The sequence below is a fragment of the Peromyscus eremicus genome, chromosome 1 (assembly GCF_949786415.1).
Source record: "Peromyscus eremicus chromosome 1, PerEre_H2_v1, whole genome shotgun sequence".
Taxonomy (NCBI): domain Eukaryota; kingdom Metazoa; phylum Chordata; class Mammalia; order Rodentia; family Cricetidae; genus Peromyscus; species Peromyscus eremicus.
The window spans coordinates 194,396,446-194,411,718 of NC_081416.1; the positions used below are offsets into that span (position 1 = coordinate 194,396,446).

General features: G+C 47.3%; 1 protein-coding gene across 2 annotated transcripts in view; it reads right to left on the reverse strand.

Annotated features, from left to right (window-relative positions):
• Lig1 (DNA ligase 1) overlaps window positions 1–15,273 on the reverse strand; it is a 34,484-nt gene that overhangs the window by 16,523 nt on the left and 2,688 nt on the right. For both annotated transcript variants that reach the window (XM_059245078.1, XM_059245079.1), the window contains exons 3-12: window positions 14,512–14,601; window positions 11,752–11,887; window positions 10,482–10,614; window positions 7,804–7,899; window positions 5,542–5,649; window positions 4,152–4,277; window positions 3,933–4,008; window positions 2,715–2,795; window positions 2,395–2,451; window positions 30–202 (exon numbers count right to left, since the gene is read on the reverse strand). In XM_059245078.1, the coding sequence (XP_059101061.1) occupies window positions 30–202; window positions 2,395–2,451; window positions 2,715–2,795; window positions 3,933–4,008; window positions 4,152–4,277; window positions 5,542–5,649; window positions 7,804–7,899; window positions 10,482–10,614; window positions 11,752–11,887; window positions 14,512–14,601 (1,076 nt within the window). The remainder of the gene's footprint in view (window positions 1–29; window positions 203–2,394; window positions 2,452–2,714; window positions 2,796–3,932; window positions 4,009–4,151; window positions 4,278–5,541; window positions 5,650–7,803; window positions 7,900–10,481; window positions 10,615–11,751; window positions 11,888–14,511; window positions 14,602–15,273) is intronic.

Here is a 15,273-nt window from a genome sequence, read left to right on the forward strand (position 1 = left end):
AAGTGGCCCCTCCTGTTGGTCCCTCCTACCTGTGGCCTGGGCAACTGCCTTGAGGAGGACACCATCACCAACACCCAGCTCTAGTCCCTGCTGAGGTGGCCCAAGGCGGCTGAGGCTGAGGTAGAGGACAGGGAGCAGGTCTGGAGGTGACAGGGCCACCACGGAGCGCAGCAGGTTGCTCAGTGTCTCCACCATCTTGAGCCTGGAGGAAAGGGCCAGAGTGTGTCCACCTATTTCATGGTCAGTAGGGTGTGGGGGAAAGGAACAAGAGAAAGGAGAGGGAGGGAGAACCAAAGGAGCAATGACAGCTTGCCTGTGGAAGGGTGACTGTGAAAATGACAATGTAGATGGTAGTAATCACTAACAGAGGACAGCAGCCATGCAGACACCTCCTCAAGAAGGCAGTGCTTTTAAATCCTTCCCACCATTTAACTGATGGATCCTCATGTCCCCTCTGAGACAGGTGACATTATTATCTCCAGTTTGCAAGTGAGAAAACAGGCATGGGAAGACCATGACTTGCCCAAGGTCATGAAGCATCAGGTTGAGGTTCAGGCTGAGGTTCAGGCCAAGGCTGTCCATTCTAGGACACTCCAGCCACTGAAAACGATGGCCATGTTGCCTGTGAAATGTTGGTTATGGTGACACAGAAACTGCAGGCTTTCTGTTTGCCCAACTTATGTAGCCGAACTGAAGAGGCTGTGTGGGCTGGGGATGAAGATGGAGGGGATACCTGAGAACAGGCCAGTTAAACACCACAGGTGGGAATCCCAGAAAAGAAACCAGGACAGAAAAGGGCAAGTGTCCCAATGCAAATGAAGGCAGGGATCCCTGTCACTAACAGCTTTGTGCCTATAGTCTGATGATCTTGGTTCTAATGATGGTCCTAAACCACAATAACACATCAACACAAAGGAAGCCAGTCCAGACACATGAGGACACTCCATTGCTTTGGAAGGTTTTCTAGAAAATCTTCCCAAAAAACCTTAGAAAGGAAGGAGGGAGGGAGGGAAGGAAGATAGATAGACAGACAGACAGACAGACAGACAAACTGTATGCCCCCGTCCCCGTGATTTTAGATTATGGGTCAGGACAGCCACTTGCAGTCCCTTCTAAGTAGAATGGATGAGATTCTCCAAAAGCTAATGTCTCCCTATGTCGTGTCGATAAATTCAGTCTCCACAAAAGGCGGACATGTATGGTCTCCCCTTTATTCATGGGGAAACTGAGTCTCAGAGAGGGAGGCTGAGCCACCTGCCACAGACACAAAGCCAGCAGAGCAATGTTAACTGTCCCACTGGCCACCTTACCCAGCTGCTGCTACAAGCCACTTTCTGAGCTACGGCTATCCTGGTACGCAAGGTCCTTCCCACGTCCTCCATCACCTCACTGTTTCCCAAGGAAACATTTCTAAGGACAAAGCATTAAGTCTAAAGATGTATAAAAATGAAGGCATATTATAGAAAAGTTTAAATATGCCAGGAAAGCTTAAGCCAACATGGAGAAGTAAAAATGAGGTTGATTAAACATGCAAAGGCAGAATGAGGTACACTCTCTAATACTTAGAGTACCTACACACACAGAAGAAAGCCCTAAGAGAAAGTCCTAGGAAGGGACAGGATTTGGGAGAGAAGCAAAGGAGCCAACATGGACCACTGATACTGAGCATCACTAAGAGGGAAGGCTCTGCAGGGGAAGTTTGGCAAGCGGGGTCACCCTCTCTGTAACCAAGACTGGACTTCCATTCACTTAAGATGAGGAAGCAAGACTAAAGTCACTTTGTGTGACACATTTCCTGTAATTCCTAGAATCTGTTTCCTAACCCTGCAGATCTGGCCAACCCTTCTGTTTCACGCAGGCACACTCAACCTTTGACACTGACAGGTGAGGTCATCTGCAAGGTTCACGCTCCAGAACCGTGCAATCACGTTACAATCAACGAGAGACAGTTCTCGCGATGCATGTAAGATGTCTGTGTTCAGCCACATCCGTAGCCATCTTGGCTGCATGCAGCCTTTGGACACAGGCTGGACCCACTTAGACTAAGATAATATGCCATCAGAAATAACGTTGTAGCCAGGTGTAGTGGCATGCGCCTTTAATCCCAGCACTCAGAAGACAAAGGTAGGCAAATCTCCATGAGTTACACAGTAACTTCCAAACCATCCAGGGCTACATAGAGAGACCTTGTCTCAAAAACCAGAAGAAAAAGAAATGATGCTGAGGGTCTTCTGAGGCTGGGCCTCAAAATGATGTGAGCCATTTTTAGGAACAGACAGTGACTATGATGGGGAGAAGAGGTGAGGAAAGACCACAGGGTAGGAGGCAGCACACGATGCCATGCTCAGCGCAGAGCCACAGAGCACCTGCCCCCAGACCTGAGTAATTAATTACCGAGCAGAAACCTCCTCTATCTTCTCAAATGTCCGGGCCACAGCAAGAAAGGGAACCCTGGGGAAGGAAAAGAGATGCAAGAACCACTTGAATAGGACATCACATCCTGTATCCATGCTGCTTCCTCACACCCTCCTAGGGGATAGCCTTGCCAACACCAAAATGCAGAGGCAACTATCCACTAACCCTTCCCATGGTGCCGTGTCCCAAAACAGGAATGGGAGAGATGTGACAACTCCTCCCTCAATAGAGGCCAAAGTGACAGCCTCCCACAGTCACAGGGACAGAAGTAGGACAGCATGGGAAGGCTAACTTCTTACTTCTGGCCATGTTTCCAGCAGGCATCTTCAATGGGATGGTAGTTACTCTTGGAAGGATTGTAGTTTGTTGGATCCAGGGTTCTATGAAGACAAAAAAGAAATAAAATTGGGTAACTCTGGGTCTACAAAGTTGCTTCTCAAAGGAATGTTTCTACTATGTTTTGGTTCTGGCTCACAAGGCCAAAGGCCACCACATTTCCATCTCTTCACTGGTAGAATCTAGGTAGGAGGGCTGCCACTGGGCCTCTAGCCCCTCACAGGTTGATTCTAGATACTCTACTAGGTGCTCTACTACTGAGCCACACCCCCAGCTTCTCACTGAGAGGGAATTCTATGCAGAGGTTCTACAACTGAGCCACACCTCTAGCCCCTCACTGGTGGGTTCTAGGCAGGTGCTCTACCACTGAGCCACACTCTCAGCTCCTCACTGGGTAGTGATTCTAAAAAAGTCCTCTACCACTGAGCCACAACCCCAGCCCACATATGGTTTTGAGTAAGGCAAGAATGGGGTCTGATCCCATTAGTTTATAGGATGTTTTTGCCACCATCCACCTGACTGTCCATTCAACAAATCTTCTTGTGTTCATAAACAGTGGTATAAGAGTGGCCCAACACAATAAAACAATCATGTAGCAGCCTATTCAGAGAACCACAACTCTAATCCACAGTCATTATCAGGAAAGAGCAGCAGCTCTACATGATCCGTACCCATTAGCCACCCAGGGCTAGCACAGGGGCCCTCAGGAGATATCAGTGAAGATGTCTGTTGTTTCTAGAACATGTGCTCTACTTGGTAAGCTCAGTATGGTGAAATCCAAGTGCTAAGAACTGAGGACAGAGTGCTGGGTGGGGACTAGTGGACAAAGGGCCTTAAGATTTTGTCCGGGGGATAGTGCAGAACCACTCTAGGCAGGTGGATAGGGGTGAGAGGTAAGAAAACCCATGATTACATTATTGTGTCACATAGGTGCCTTTACTCCTTTGAGGGTCAGACTGGAGGCTGGAGGTCAGGCAAGAGGCCAAGCAATCAATGGGTATGCAAACTCTGTCCCTGAGCAGTTCTTACTCTGCCTGCAACCTAAGGCTTTGCAATAGGGGCCAAAGATGTCCAAAATACTGACCAATGGCCGAGCCCTGCAAGAGGAGGAAGCCCAAGCCTGGGCTGAGTCATGGGATGGAGATGTGCTAGATGGTTGTCAGACCTGGGCACCGACTCACCCCTTGGTCTCTTCCTTCCTTGGAGTGCTAGACTCTTCTTGTTTCACTTCAGCTTTCACTGCTGGCTTCCGGGGGCCTGCAAGGAAAGATGCGGAGTAGAGGGTCCTTACTCCTGATCGTCCCCACCTCCCAAGCCTTGTCCAGCCAGCACAGCCTGAACAGAGCCCACAACCTGCTGCCTGCACAGCCCAGAGGGACAGAGAGGGGAGAGGTGCTCACTGAAGAAGCTGCTGAGTGTCTTGGCACCTCTGGCAGGAGGCTTGCTCTGCTCCTCTTCTTGAGGCTCCTGTTTCACGCCAGCCTTACACACTGGAATGTTCTCTGTCTTTGTCAGGGGTACCGACTCTGAAGTGAGAGAGGACAGATGGTGATACAAACTCTTTCTCCCTCTAGACTTTAAAATTCGAAGGTCACTGTGCCCTAGAAGTGGAAAATCTAACAATTCTGACCTTTCTCCATCTGCTACATAAATGCAGGGCCTCTGGCCTGATGTTTACTCCTCAATGCTAATGAAAGCCCAGCTGGCGCTGGGCCAGAAAGACTTGGGAATGGTGGTGAAAAGAAACCTCAGCACCCAGGTGGATCTGCCTGAAACCCCAGCTACTCAGAACAGAGACAGAAGGACCACAAAATTACAAGGCCACCCTGGACTACACAGGAAAATCCTGTCTCAGACAAACAAACGAACACAAACCTAGAGTTGGGGGTGTGACTCAGTGGTAGAGCCCCTGCCTAGAATCCCCCAGTGAGGGGCTGGGGGTGTGGCTCAGTGGTAGAGCCCCTGCCTAGAATCCCCCAGTGAAGGGCTGGGGGTGTGGCTGAGTGGTAGAGCCCCTGCCTAGAACCCACTAGTGAGAGCACTGAGGTGTAGCTCAGTGTTAAACACTTGCCTGGCATAAGTCAGGCTCTACATTCCACCACCAGCATCACAAAAATAAATAAATAACTAAATTCTTAGCGTGATTTGAACACACAGTCCCACTTTTCTTGCACTTGTAGAAAACCAGATCTCAGTATGTCATAAAAGCATCTCTGCAAATGTCACCTATGACACAGGGTCTCAAGAACACCAGGGCACAGAAGCTGCACCATGGCCTCCAAGGGCATTCCCACTTCTGAATCTCGTAACTAAGTTTAGATGTTGCTCTTAATAAACACCTACTTAGTTCACTGTATTTGACTGGCACCTATGATGTATTTGTTTTTGTTTTGTTTTGTTTCGTTTTTGTTTTTTTGTTTGGTTTTTTCAAGACAGAGCTTCTCTGTGTAAGTCCTGGCTGTCCTGGAACTCGCTTTATAGACCAGGCTGGCCTCAGACTCACTGAGATCCGCCTGCCTCTGTCTCCCAAGTGCTGGGATTAAAGGCGTGCGCCACCACTGCCCAGCTTGGCACCTATGATGTCTAAAAGCACTTTATTTGGGGGCTCTTTCCTCTTTTCCCTCATGCAAACAATAAACCCAGTACTAACAATAAAACCCATTATTATCTTGGGAGTTCACACTGAACCAGCTTGGGCTAGAGAGTCTGTGCCTTGTTTTAAATGACTCACCATCAAAAGACAAGTAACACCCAAATCAGGACATGAAGCTGAGGGAATAAGCAACTCACCAGGGGACTTTGCAGGCTCAGAGGGCACTATGGGCTGGCCCCCCTCCTTTTCTTCCTTCCGTTTTACATCTTCAGCCTCTGTGAGGCTTTCTGTTGTGGTCTGTGCTTCTGGTGACAGACAGAAACGTTAAATGGCAGTGAGGCCTAAAGGCACTCCTGTTAGGGTTCTGCCGCCACTCCAGCTGCATGGCCACACATGTGCAGTTCAGCAGCTAAGTAAGGGAGGGGTCTCATGTCATCAGTGCGCACTGGTGACTGATTACATGCGCACAATGTGGTCACGCAGTCAGCGCATGCATGCGTGGCGTAGCTCCATAAGCCTACCTGAGCATGTTTACAGGAATCCTTGGAATCCTTAAAAAGCCGGACACAGACTCCCTCTCCTCTCTGTTCTGTTCTCTCCTGCCCCCACTCCCTCCCCCACCTCTCTGCATGTGCTTCTTCCCCAAGCCTGGTCCTTTTGTCTCCCCCCACAATAAAGCTCTGATACTAGGTTTTTGTCATGGCTTGTGCCTCATGACATTTCCGCACAGTAACCAGCACCGCCTATCATTTTTAAAAACAACAACTCCCACCCATGAGATAGTCCTAGGCAGGAAGGTCACAAGTTCAAAGCCTGCCTGGACTACAGAGTAAATTTAATTTTTAGTCTGGGCAACTCTGTGAGACCCTGTTTCAAAAACAAGATACTGAACTGTAACTCAGTAATCCAGCACTTGCCTAGCCTAAACTATTTTTTTTTTAACATACTGAAAAGCTATCCCTCTGGTAATGATAACATCACGAACACTAACTTGGGGGAAATTTGCCTTAGGACAAAGATACTCCTTTTACTTCAAGATACTCAGAATGGCTAAAATCTCCAACTTATAGGGAAATTTTTTCCCAACTACAAATTGCCGATAGGAAATCAAGTTTCCACCAAATAATTTAAACCTGCCATAGAAACTGAGCATAATTTTTTCTTATCACATAAACAAGAACCTGGATGTGTCAGAGACTGCAACTGATGGAATCACAGACAGCCCCAATGGAAGCCCACCCCCTGCTTCCCCACCCCCATTTCCCTGCACTGCACCAAGACAAAGGGAACCCTCTCAATAGCCTAACATTCTGCCGTCTCCAAGGGAACACAGCGACACCTGCTGGACATTAAGTGAAAACTAGCTGAGGGAATTTTAACTTTTCAGTTGTCTCAAAACAGGAGGTAGATCTTGTAAAGGCAATGCAGACCCCATCTTAGGGTAGGGCCACCTGCTGTACTCAGTCCCATGAAGGACCTCAGGAACGTGCCATAACAACTCAGACACAGAACAGTATGCTCCTGCAGACATTCTGTCTGTGGTTTATGGCCCTTGAAGATATCCAGATAATCCCGTTCAGCGGGTTGACCAAAAGTCAACCCAATGGTTTCAAATGTGACTTTGTGCCCAAAGTCGAGACCAAGAGTTTCACAAAATCACCTTGCCCCATATCCTTTCTACTCAATCCTAAGCATGTAATTTCCGGCTTGTGGTTTTTCCTATAAAAACTCTTTACACCTGGGTTCGCAGCCACCAACACATTTCCTTCCATCTGCCGTACAGTGGCCCACATTGAACCTGACAATAAAAGGACCCTTATGTGCTTGCATTGGAAACCGGCTCCTTGGTGGTCTCTGGGGGTTTCGTGAAACCGGTACAACACATTTCAAAGAATATCCTTGGATAAACTTACTACCCTGCAATTGAGATGTATTGTATGAGAGAAGAATAAATTTTGAAAAAAAAGAAAAATATGAAAAATAAAACAAAAAAATAAATAAAACGTCAGCAAAGCAATGGTTAAAAAAATAATAATTTCCATTAAATAAAAACAAAATTAGTTATACACAATAATGAATTAAGACAAAAAAATGTTTCAAAAAGTTTTCATGATGAGCTTCTGTGTACTAGAGTATGGAATGTTTATTCATTTAACTATTTGAAGCAGGGTCTTGTAATGTGGAGCAAACAGATCTCAAACTGGCAGGAATCCTCCTGCCTCAGCCTCCTGAGTGCTATGATTACAGACATAGGCCACCAAGTCTGGCTCCAAGTGTGAAATGTTGACTTAAAAGGTTTAGATATCATATCTGGAAGTCCAAACATCTTGTACTGCACACACCTCCCCCCTCCCAGACCTTTGAAGGTCCCCGTTCTATGTGCGTGTACCCCCCACCCCCATCCCCCCACCCCCCCCCCCCACACACACATACACGTTCCTCTCATCCTGGTCCCTCACCTTCTTTCTTCTTCCTTTTCTTGGCTGCTCTGTCTTTGTCCTCATTCTGCTCCTCCACAGTGTCCTCAATTGTCCGTTTCGGGAGCTGCTTCCGAGCTGGGGAGGCAAAGGGAGGACTATGGCTGACCACAGTTTATCTGTGTCTGCCCCAGTGAGATCAGACACTGCCCGGTCAACAGGGCGACTTAGAAGGTTCCAGATCCCCTTCCTCTTCTGTACGTGCCATAGCCACTACCCCAATGAGCATCTCATTCTTCAAGCTCTGAGTCTGTGACCTTGACTGGGTTACTGAACCTCTGACCCTTCCCTTCTTGCGTTCTGAGAAGGAAACAAGTTCTAGTAAACAGTAACAAGCTGGTGTCTGAGAGCCCTGAGGATCCAGCCAGTACTCTGTAGTTCACATCTTACCACACACTATCCTCAAGCTGCCTCCCTGTTCTTCAAACCACAGTGTATTTATTCTCTAGAAACACCAGAGTCAGAATTCCCACACACACTGTGTTATTCCGACCCGGGGCCTTGGCACATGTGGCTCCTATCTGGGATCGTCTCCACTTGCCATTTACGAATCTTCGGAGCTCCCAGAGCAGCCCTGTGACCGGCTCTACTCAGGGAACTGCTTATGTGATATTAAACTTTAGCACTTAAAGAGGGGGGCAAACTGGAGAACCTAGTTTTAAACCATATATTATGATCTGAACACAATTTCAATTCTAAATTATAAGTAGTCTTTTTTCTAATGCTAAGGGTGTGGGTTCCTATCTGAAGGGACTCTAACCAGCCCAAGCTTGGCAAACATGGCTCTGGCAGGCCTTGCCCTTCTCTCCCACTCCCTCTGCCTTGCTAAAAACCATTAGATTACATTCCTAAAGCTAGCCACCAAGGCCTAGTCCCTTATTTGGCCACTTCCTCCTCCTGAGGCTGACTACCAACATCCAGCTATCAAAGTATTAAAGTCCAGCAATCAGAAGTCCCCTTTGGCTGACCTAATTAACATGCCCAATTAAAATTAAACACCTCATTCTAACACAAGGTTTCCTCTTTTACCTTTATAAACCGCCATTTTCCTATGTGCCACATCTGTCTCCTCTCTATCCAGAGGCAGCCCTTTGTCCCCTTCTGGGTCAAATACCTCTTTCCCCAACCCCCATTCCCTTCCCCTTCTCCCTCATCATCTATCTCCTGTCTTTGCCTCTTATTCCCTGCCCTTTGTCCCTCTTTATAAAGCAAATAAATCTCCTTTGTGCTGAGAAGTTGGTCATGGGGTATCCTGAGCCAATACTGATTCCTTCACTATTCATTAAAATTTGACCAAATCTGGAATTCCTAGGAAACACACCCACCTCTGTGCCTGTGAGGGCATTCCTGGTGAGTTTTAACTGTGGGAGACTCACCCTGAATTTAAGAGGCAGCATCCTACCAGCTGGGGACAGGGAATGTATGAAAACAAAGGAGGAGAAAGCGAACTGAGCACCAGTATTGTCTCCTTCTGCTTCCGGACATGGATGCAATGTGGCCAGCTGTCATGCCTTCCCAATCATTATGGACTGCACTCTCAAAGTGTAAACCAAAATAAACTCTCCTAGCTGTAAGATGCTTTGGGCAGGTCTTTTGTCACAGTAATGGGGGGGGGGGGGGAGACACGACGACAAATACACTGTCTTCAAAATCTGACATACTGTATGTATGTGTCAATTCAGACATCAGGTTTTTGTCATGAATATTTAATCTGTGTTTAGGTTTTTAAAAACTGACAGCATTCTACACAAAAAGCAGATTCCTACACCCAAGTTGCTCATCGGACACTGGAAAGTCTTCACTTGCTGAAGTCAACTCTGGTGAAACACCCTGCATGAAATGCTTGGGTCCAGTGGTGTTGCATCATTTGGGGTTTTCAATTTTAAGTCTGCAGACTGCAATGGCTGAACTGGTGAGCATCACAGATCTGAAGATTGGGCATGCTCGTTTGCACCAGCTTCACAATGTCCATTAACCAAAACACCACAAGTTCCCATCTCAAGTCACCACATTATAAGTCATCAGACCAGGCTCAGAGTCTCCAGGTCACATGTGGGTCTCTCACCTGGCCCTTATCCACACCAAGTCTTCTCCTTCCAGCCTGTCTCAGGCTGATTCTCTAGGATATTCTCCAGTCTATTCACTCAATGTTCTCAACTCTGTGTTCCCTGTGCCAGAACTCCAGACCTAAGTGACCAAGATGTTCCCAATTTATTCACACTACCTGGAATCCTCTTCCTTTCTCCTATCCCACCTGGCTCTCTGTGCCTTTCAGGGATCAGCTTAGTTACCCTCTCTTCCAGAAGTCTCCACACATGCACCTCTGTGTTCCTACCAAGAGCCGTGGGTAGCTATCACTCCCCATCACAATTTCCAACATGTACTGACTGAGTGCTGACTGTGGGCCAAGCCCGGCCCATTAACTTTACATGAATCAGCCTTTAATCCTGGCACTTCTGGGCAGCTGGCACTGTATTTCAGACCACCTGGTCCACAGGTAAAGCAGCCACACCTCCACAAAGGTGAAGCTGCTTGCCTCAGGTCACACAGCTGAGGGACAGTTAACCGTGCTCGCTACCACAGTACTACCATCAGGGCCACTCGAAGGAGGACCACCATGGGCAGTACAGACGGAAAGGAAGGAGTTGGCCTGTCCTTACCAGTGCGACGCTTCGGGAATCCTGATGGGGAGATGTCCATGGAGGGGCTGCTTCTTTCTGAGAAGAAAGGACTGTTCTCGGGACATGTGTCAGGGCTGGGAGGAGAGCTCTGTTTGGAGTCTGAAACGGACTTCTGGAAGGAGTCAGGAAAAGAGTTCTAGAATAAAGAGGATGCATGCACCACCTGGCAGTTGCAGCTACCATGCTTCAGAGCAGAATGGACTTAGTCTCATCCCCACTCAAGCCATCTTCTCTCATCTAGGTAATCATCTGACCCACCAAAGCATTTTTAGTGTCCCAGATTCACTCCATTATTGACCCCAATATCAATTCTGCCTCTTTAAGTAACAGAATCTTCCTTTTTCAGCTGTATGTCTGATGGCCTAACCAAAGACTATCTACCAACCTCCTTTGGAGTTAGTACAATCATGGGCCTGAGTACTACATTCCACAGCCGCCTCTGCAGCTAGTGTAGTCATGAGTCTAAAGACTGTATTTTCATACTTCCTTGTATCTCCCACAACATGCAAGGAGAGGACTAACTCTTGCACATTATCCTGTGATACCATACACCATGGCATGTGCATGCACACACACACACACACACAGACACAGACACACAGAACTTATAAAAAAATTTACACAGAAGCAAGAAGAATCACAAGGAAATGTGACCACAGAAACACAGACAGAGACCATAAGGCTGGCTCAGAAGATGGACAAATAGGCTTCTAGAAGCATGGAAGTGGTCTTCTCTACAGGCTCCAGAAAAATGGCCCTGCCCACACCCTAAAGATAACCCACTCCAGGCATGTGACCTACAGAATTATAGGATAACTATGAAATAGGAGGTGCCATAGGTATGTTCTTCATGAGGCACCTGAGGCATGACGATGTCAAGGGGCCGAATGAGCCCCACATGCCAGAGAGGTAGACTGGGACCCTGTACCCCAACCCTCCTGCTTGAAGGCACAACAGTGGATGTTGCTTGTCTCCTGGACAATGTCCCCAGTCTTCCTGTACAGCTACTGCACTCAGCTGTATAGGGGAGTAGGCCAAGGTGCTTGCTGCACGAGCCTAGAGACATGAGTGCAGTTCCTAAAACTCATGTGAAAGTGGAAGAAAGAACACCACAAAGTTGTCCTCTGACGTCCACTCACACAGCCAGGACACACGCGCGCGCGCACACACACACGCGCGCGCACACACACACACACACACACACAAATTAAATTTAGAAAAGAAAAACCAGCAGGCTGCTGGAACCTACCTGGGCTTTGGGGGTGCCAGGAGCTTCATCTTCCTCCTCCCCTTCGCTGCTTAGGACCTGGGCTGCCTTCCTTCCTGGCCTCTTCACTGGAGAACCACTCTCAGGCACCACCCCATTCCTCTCCTTCAGTGCCACCCTAGAAGGTGGGAGGGAGATGTGGAGCACACGGCAGGCAGGTGGGGACACTGCCCAAAAACACTCTGCATTCCCTTCTCTTCCATTTCACTGAGCACTTTTCTAGGCACCTCCATGGCACTCACTATTGTTTTTCTTTTGAGATGGTCTCATGTAGCCAAGGCTGGCTTCAAACTCAGTATGTAGCAGAGACCAACTTTGAACTCTTGATCCTCTTGCCTACACCTCACCAGAACTCAGATTATGGTATATGCCACCATACTTGACTTTGTTGTATGCAATGAAGTATCCTTCCCTCCATCCCTTTCTCCATCCCATGCCCAAGGCATCCTGAGTGCCTGTGTCGTGGTAACATGTCATGAAAAGCAGATGAATTTCTTGGCAGGGATTAGGCACCAGCTTGACACTAAAATCCATATGGAGACCTTCTACCTTGTCACAGGAGTTTCAGCATAGTAGTCAGTCACCCAGGCAACAGCATACCAGCCTGAAGTTTTGCATGAAGAAAGGGAGACTGTTACTCTCCCCTATCCCCTTGATGCCACCTCTGAGCTCCCAGTTTATGGGGACACACGCAAGATGGCATATGTGTTGATGGCAGTCACTCAATTGCTTACTGTCCTCAGAAAACTGAGTCAGAAAGAACAGAGGCCACCTGTAGTGGGCAGCTAGCTGTTCCAGCTTTGACCTGGAAGTACTACCCACAGTGAGGCTTCCAATAACTGTCACGCCTACCTATGACCTGCTCCTGAAGCGGGGCCGAGACAGGAGCCCTTAAGATCCAAGATCCGGATGTGCCGGCTCTCTTGGTTCTGGTGATCCTGGATGCTGGACGGTAGACGGAGCTGAGTTCTACAGAGAACCCAGCTGGACTGCACCTCACCTCTCCCAGATCCTATAACCAACCCCTTTACTAGTAAGTTACCCCCCAAAATAAACCTCCTTTTTAACTACATGGAGTTGCCTTAATAAATCCCCCAATAGCCACCGTGAGTACCAGCTACTCCATACTTCCTGGTGACACGCACTCATACTACAGAACTTCTTTACAAAGAGGGAAGCAGGTCCATGCTCAGAACCACAGAAAGTTCTACAGACTTTTGGAGAGTAGAGGAATGGCCATCTACTTGGTTCACCTCAAAACCGGAGTGTCTAGAGCTGTATCTGACACACAGAAAATACTTGAGAGCTGTTTTATAAGTCACAGTGCTTTCCTCTAGTGGAAAGAGGTCAAAAACTTTTTTTAATTTTTTAAAAATTTTTATTCATTTATTTTTATGTGCATGGGTGCTTTGCTTACACGTATATCTATGTACCCTACACAAGCCTAGTGCCTACAGGAGCCAGAAGAAGGCATCACATCCCTGGGAACTGGAGTTACAGGTGGTTATCAGCAACCACCTGAGTGCTTGGGAACTGAATCTGGGTCCTCTGGAAAAGAAGCAAGTACTCTTAACTCCTGAGCCATCTCAGCAGCCCTTAGATTTATTATTATCATTATGTGTATATCTGTGTGTGGATAGGTGCAAACAGACACAGGTGTTCCAAGAGGCCAGAGAAATTGGATTCTCCTGGAGCTGGAGTTACAGGTAATTGTGACCTGACATGAGTGCTTAGAAGCAAACTGTGGTCCTCTATAAGAACAGTTTGTGCTCTTAACCACTGTATCATCTCTCCAGCCCCAAGGTCAAATTTCTACCTTAGTTCTGAGTTAATGTTTTTACAGTTATCATACATGATTCCTCCAATGTTAGACAAAAATACCTGCACGCATAATTATACACACATATAATTAAAAATAACGAAAGCAAATCTAAATATATTAGCATATAATTGTTACACCCACAAAGAGGAAACAACCTAAAAATTCACCAAAAATGAATTGCTAAATAGTTTATATAGCATATCCACAGAAGAGGATACAACACAGAAGGTAAAAAGAACTGAGCCCCTGTGTTCCTGAACGAAAAAACGTCCTCTAAGCTAAGAAGCAAGCTAACAGACAATACTATATAATATACCTAAGTCAATCACACAAAACAAACGGTCATACGCACTTGCACACAGCAATGCATGTCACAGTGACCAACCTCGACATCATAGCTTGACTCCTACATGTGCAGAGTGCCTTTTCTCCAGTACGCAGTGTGGTAGAAATGGCACATCTGTTTACTCACTGACCCCACGCAGAAGGCCTATTGGATATTAGGCACCTTTTTACTCATGAGGAAGCTAGGACAAAGGAAGTGAGGCCTCCTGCTCAACATATCAATTTGGGGATTATGAACTAAATGTGTTCACATCCATGCTCTGGCCCAAGGGTGACCATGGTACCCAAGCAAGGTTACAGAGTATCTTTCCTAAGACTGTATGAATCAAAATGTGGTCAGCATCTGTACCCCATGGACAGGGTCTGGTCTAGAATGAATGCAAAGCATATGGGAACAGAGCCCTGACAAGAACTCTGAAGTCCCAGGTTCAGTTGTACCTGAAGCTGGCTGTCAAATATCTACATTAAAAATATCATTTTGTGGCCTGACACAACTGAAGTAGGTTTTTAACACCTGCAAAGCAAAGAATCGTGACTGCTAAAGGCATATGTCCTGCCCTGGCCCCCTTACATACTTTGGAGGGGGCTCCTTCTCTCTGATGCTGTTGGCCGTCTCCTTCTCGGGCTTCTTTGCTTTACCCTCTTTTGTGGGTTGGAAAAATGACCTGGAGGAGCACAAGGGGGTGAGAGACATTAATAGCACCGAAGCTCCACGCACCTGGGCCACACCTGCAGCTCCAGACACCATCCCCAGCCATGCAGATTGTTCTACTTTTGTATAGCCTTGGGGGAAGGGAGGGGGCACACACACCAGGGATGTAACTTAGTGGTAGAGGGCTTCCCTAGCATGGGCAAAGACCCTAGGTTTTATTCTATTCTGGACACTGAAAAAATTAAAAAAAAAAAAAAAGTAAAGGGCAAGAAAATAAGAGAACAGAAAGCATCTGAATAAAGAGCTGCCATCCCAGGACAAACCATATCCAGGTTTCCCATCCTGTGAGTAAGCAGGGATTTGTGCCTCCTGGGTTTCTACAGTGAAAGCCCAGGTCTGAGCCTGCTAGTATCCATTCCCTCCTTTCTCTGAGCACCCCTCTCTCTATGGTCTTCTCTCAATACAGAATATGAGTGACCTACACTCACACCTATGGCACATGGACACATGACCCAGGCCTCAGCAACTAGTGCAGTGCACTGCAAGCCAGAATTTGGCTCTAGATATTGCTGGGTCAGAAAGGAGAGAGGTAATCTCTTCCCTGAGATAGCTGATCTTGGGAGAGCCAGCCTGAAGGTACAACATCAAAGGTAACAGAGATGACCACAGAAAGATAGACTATGAC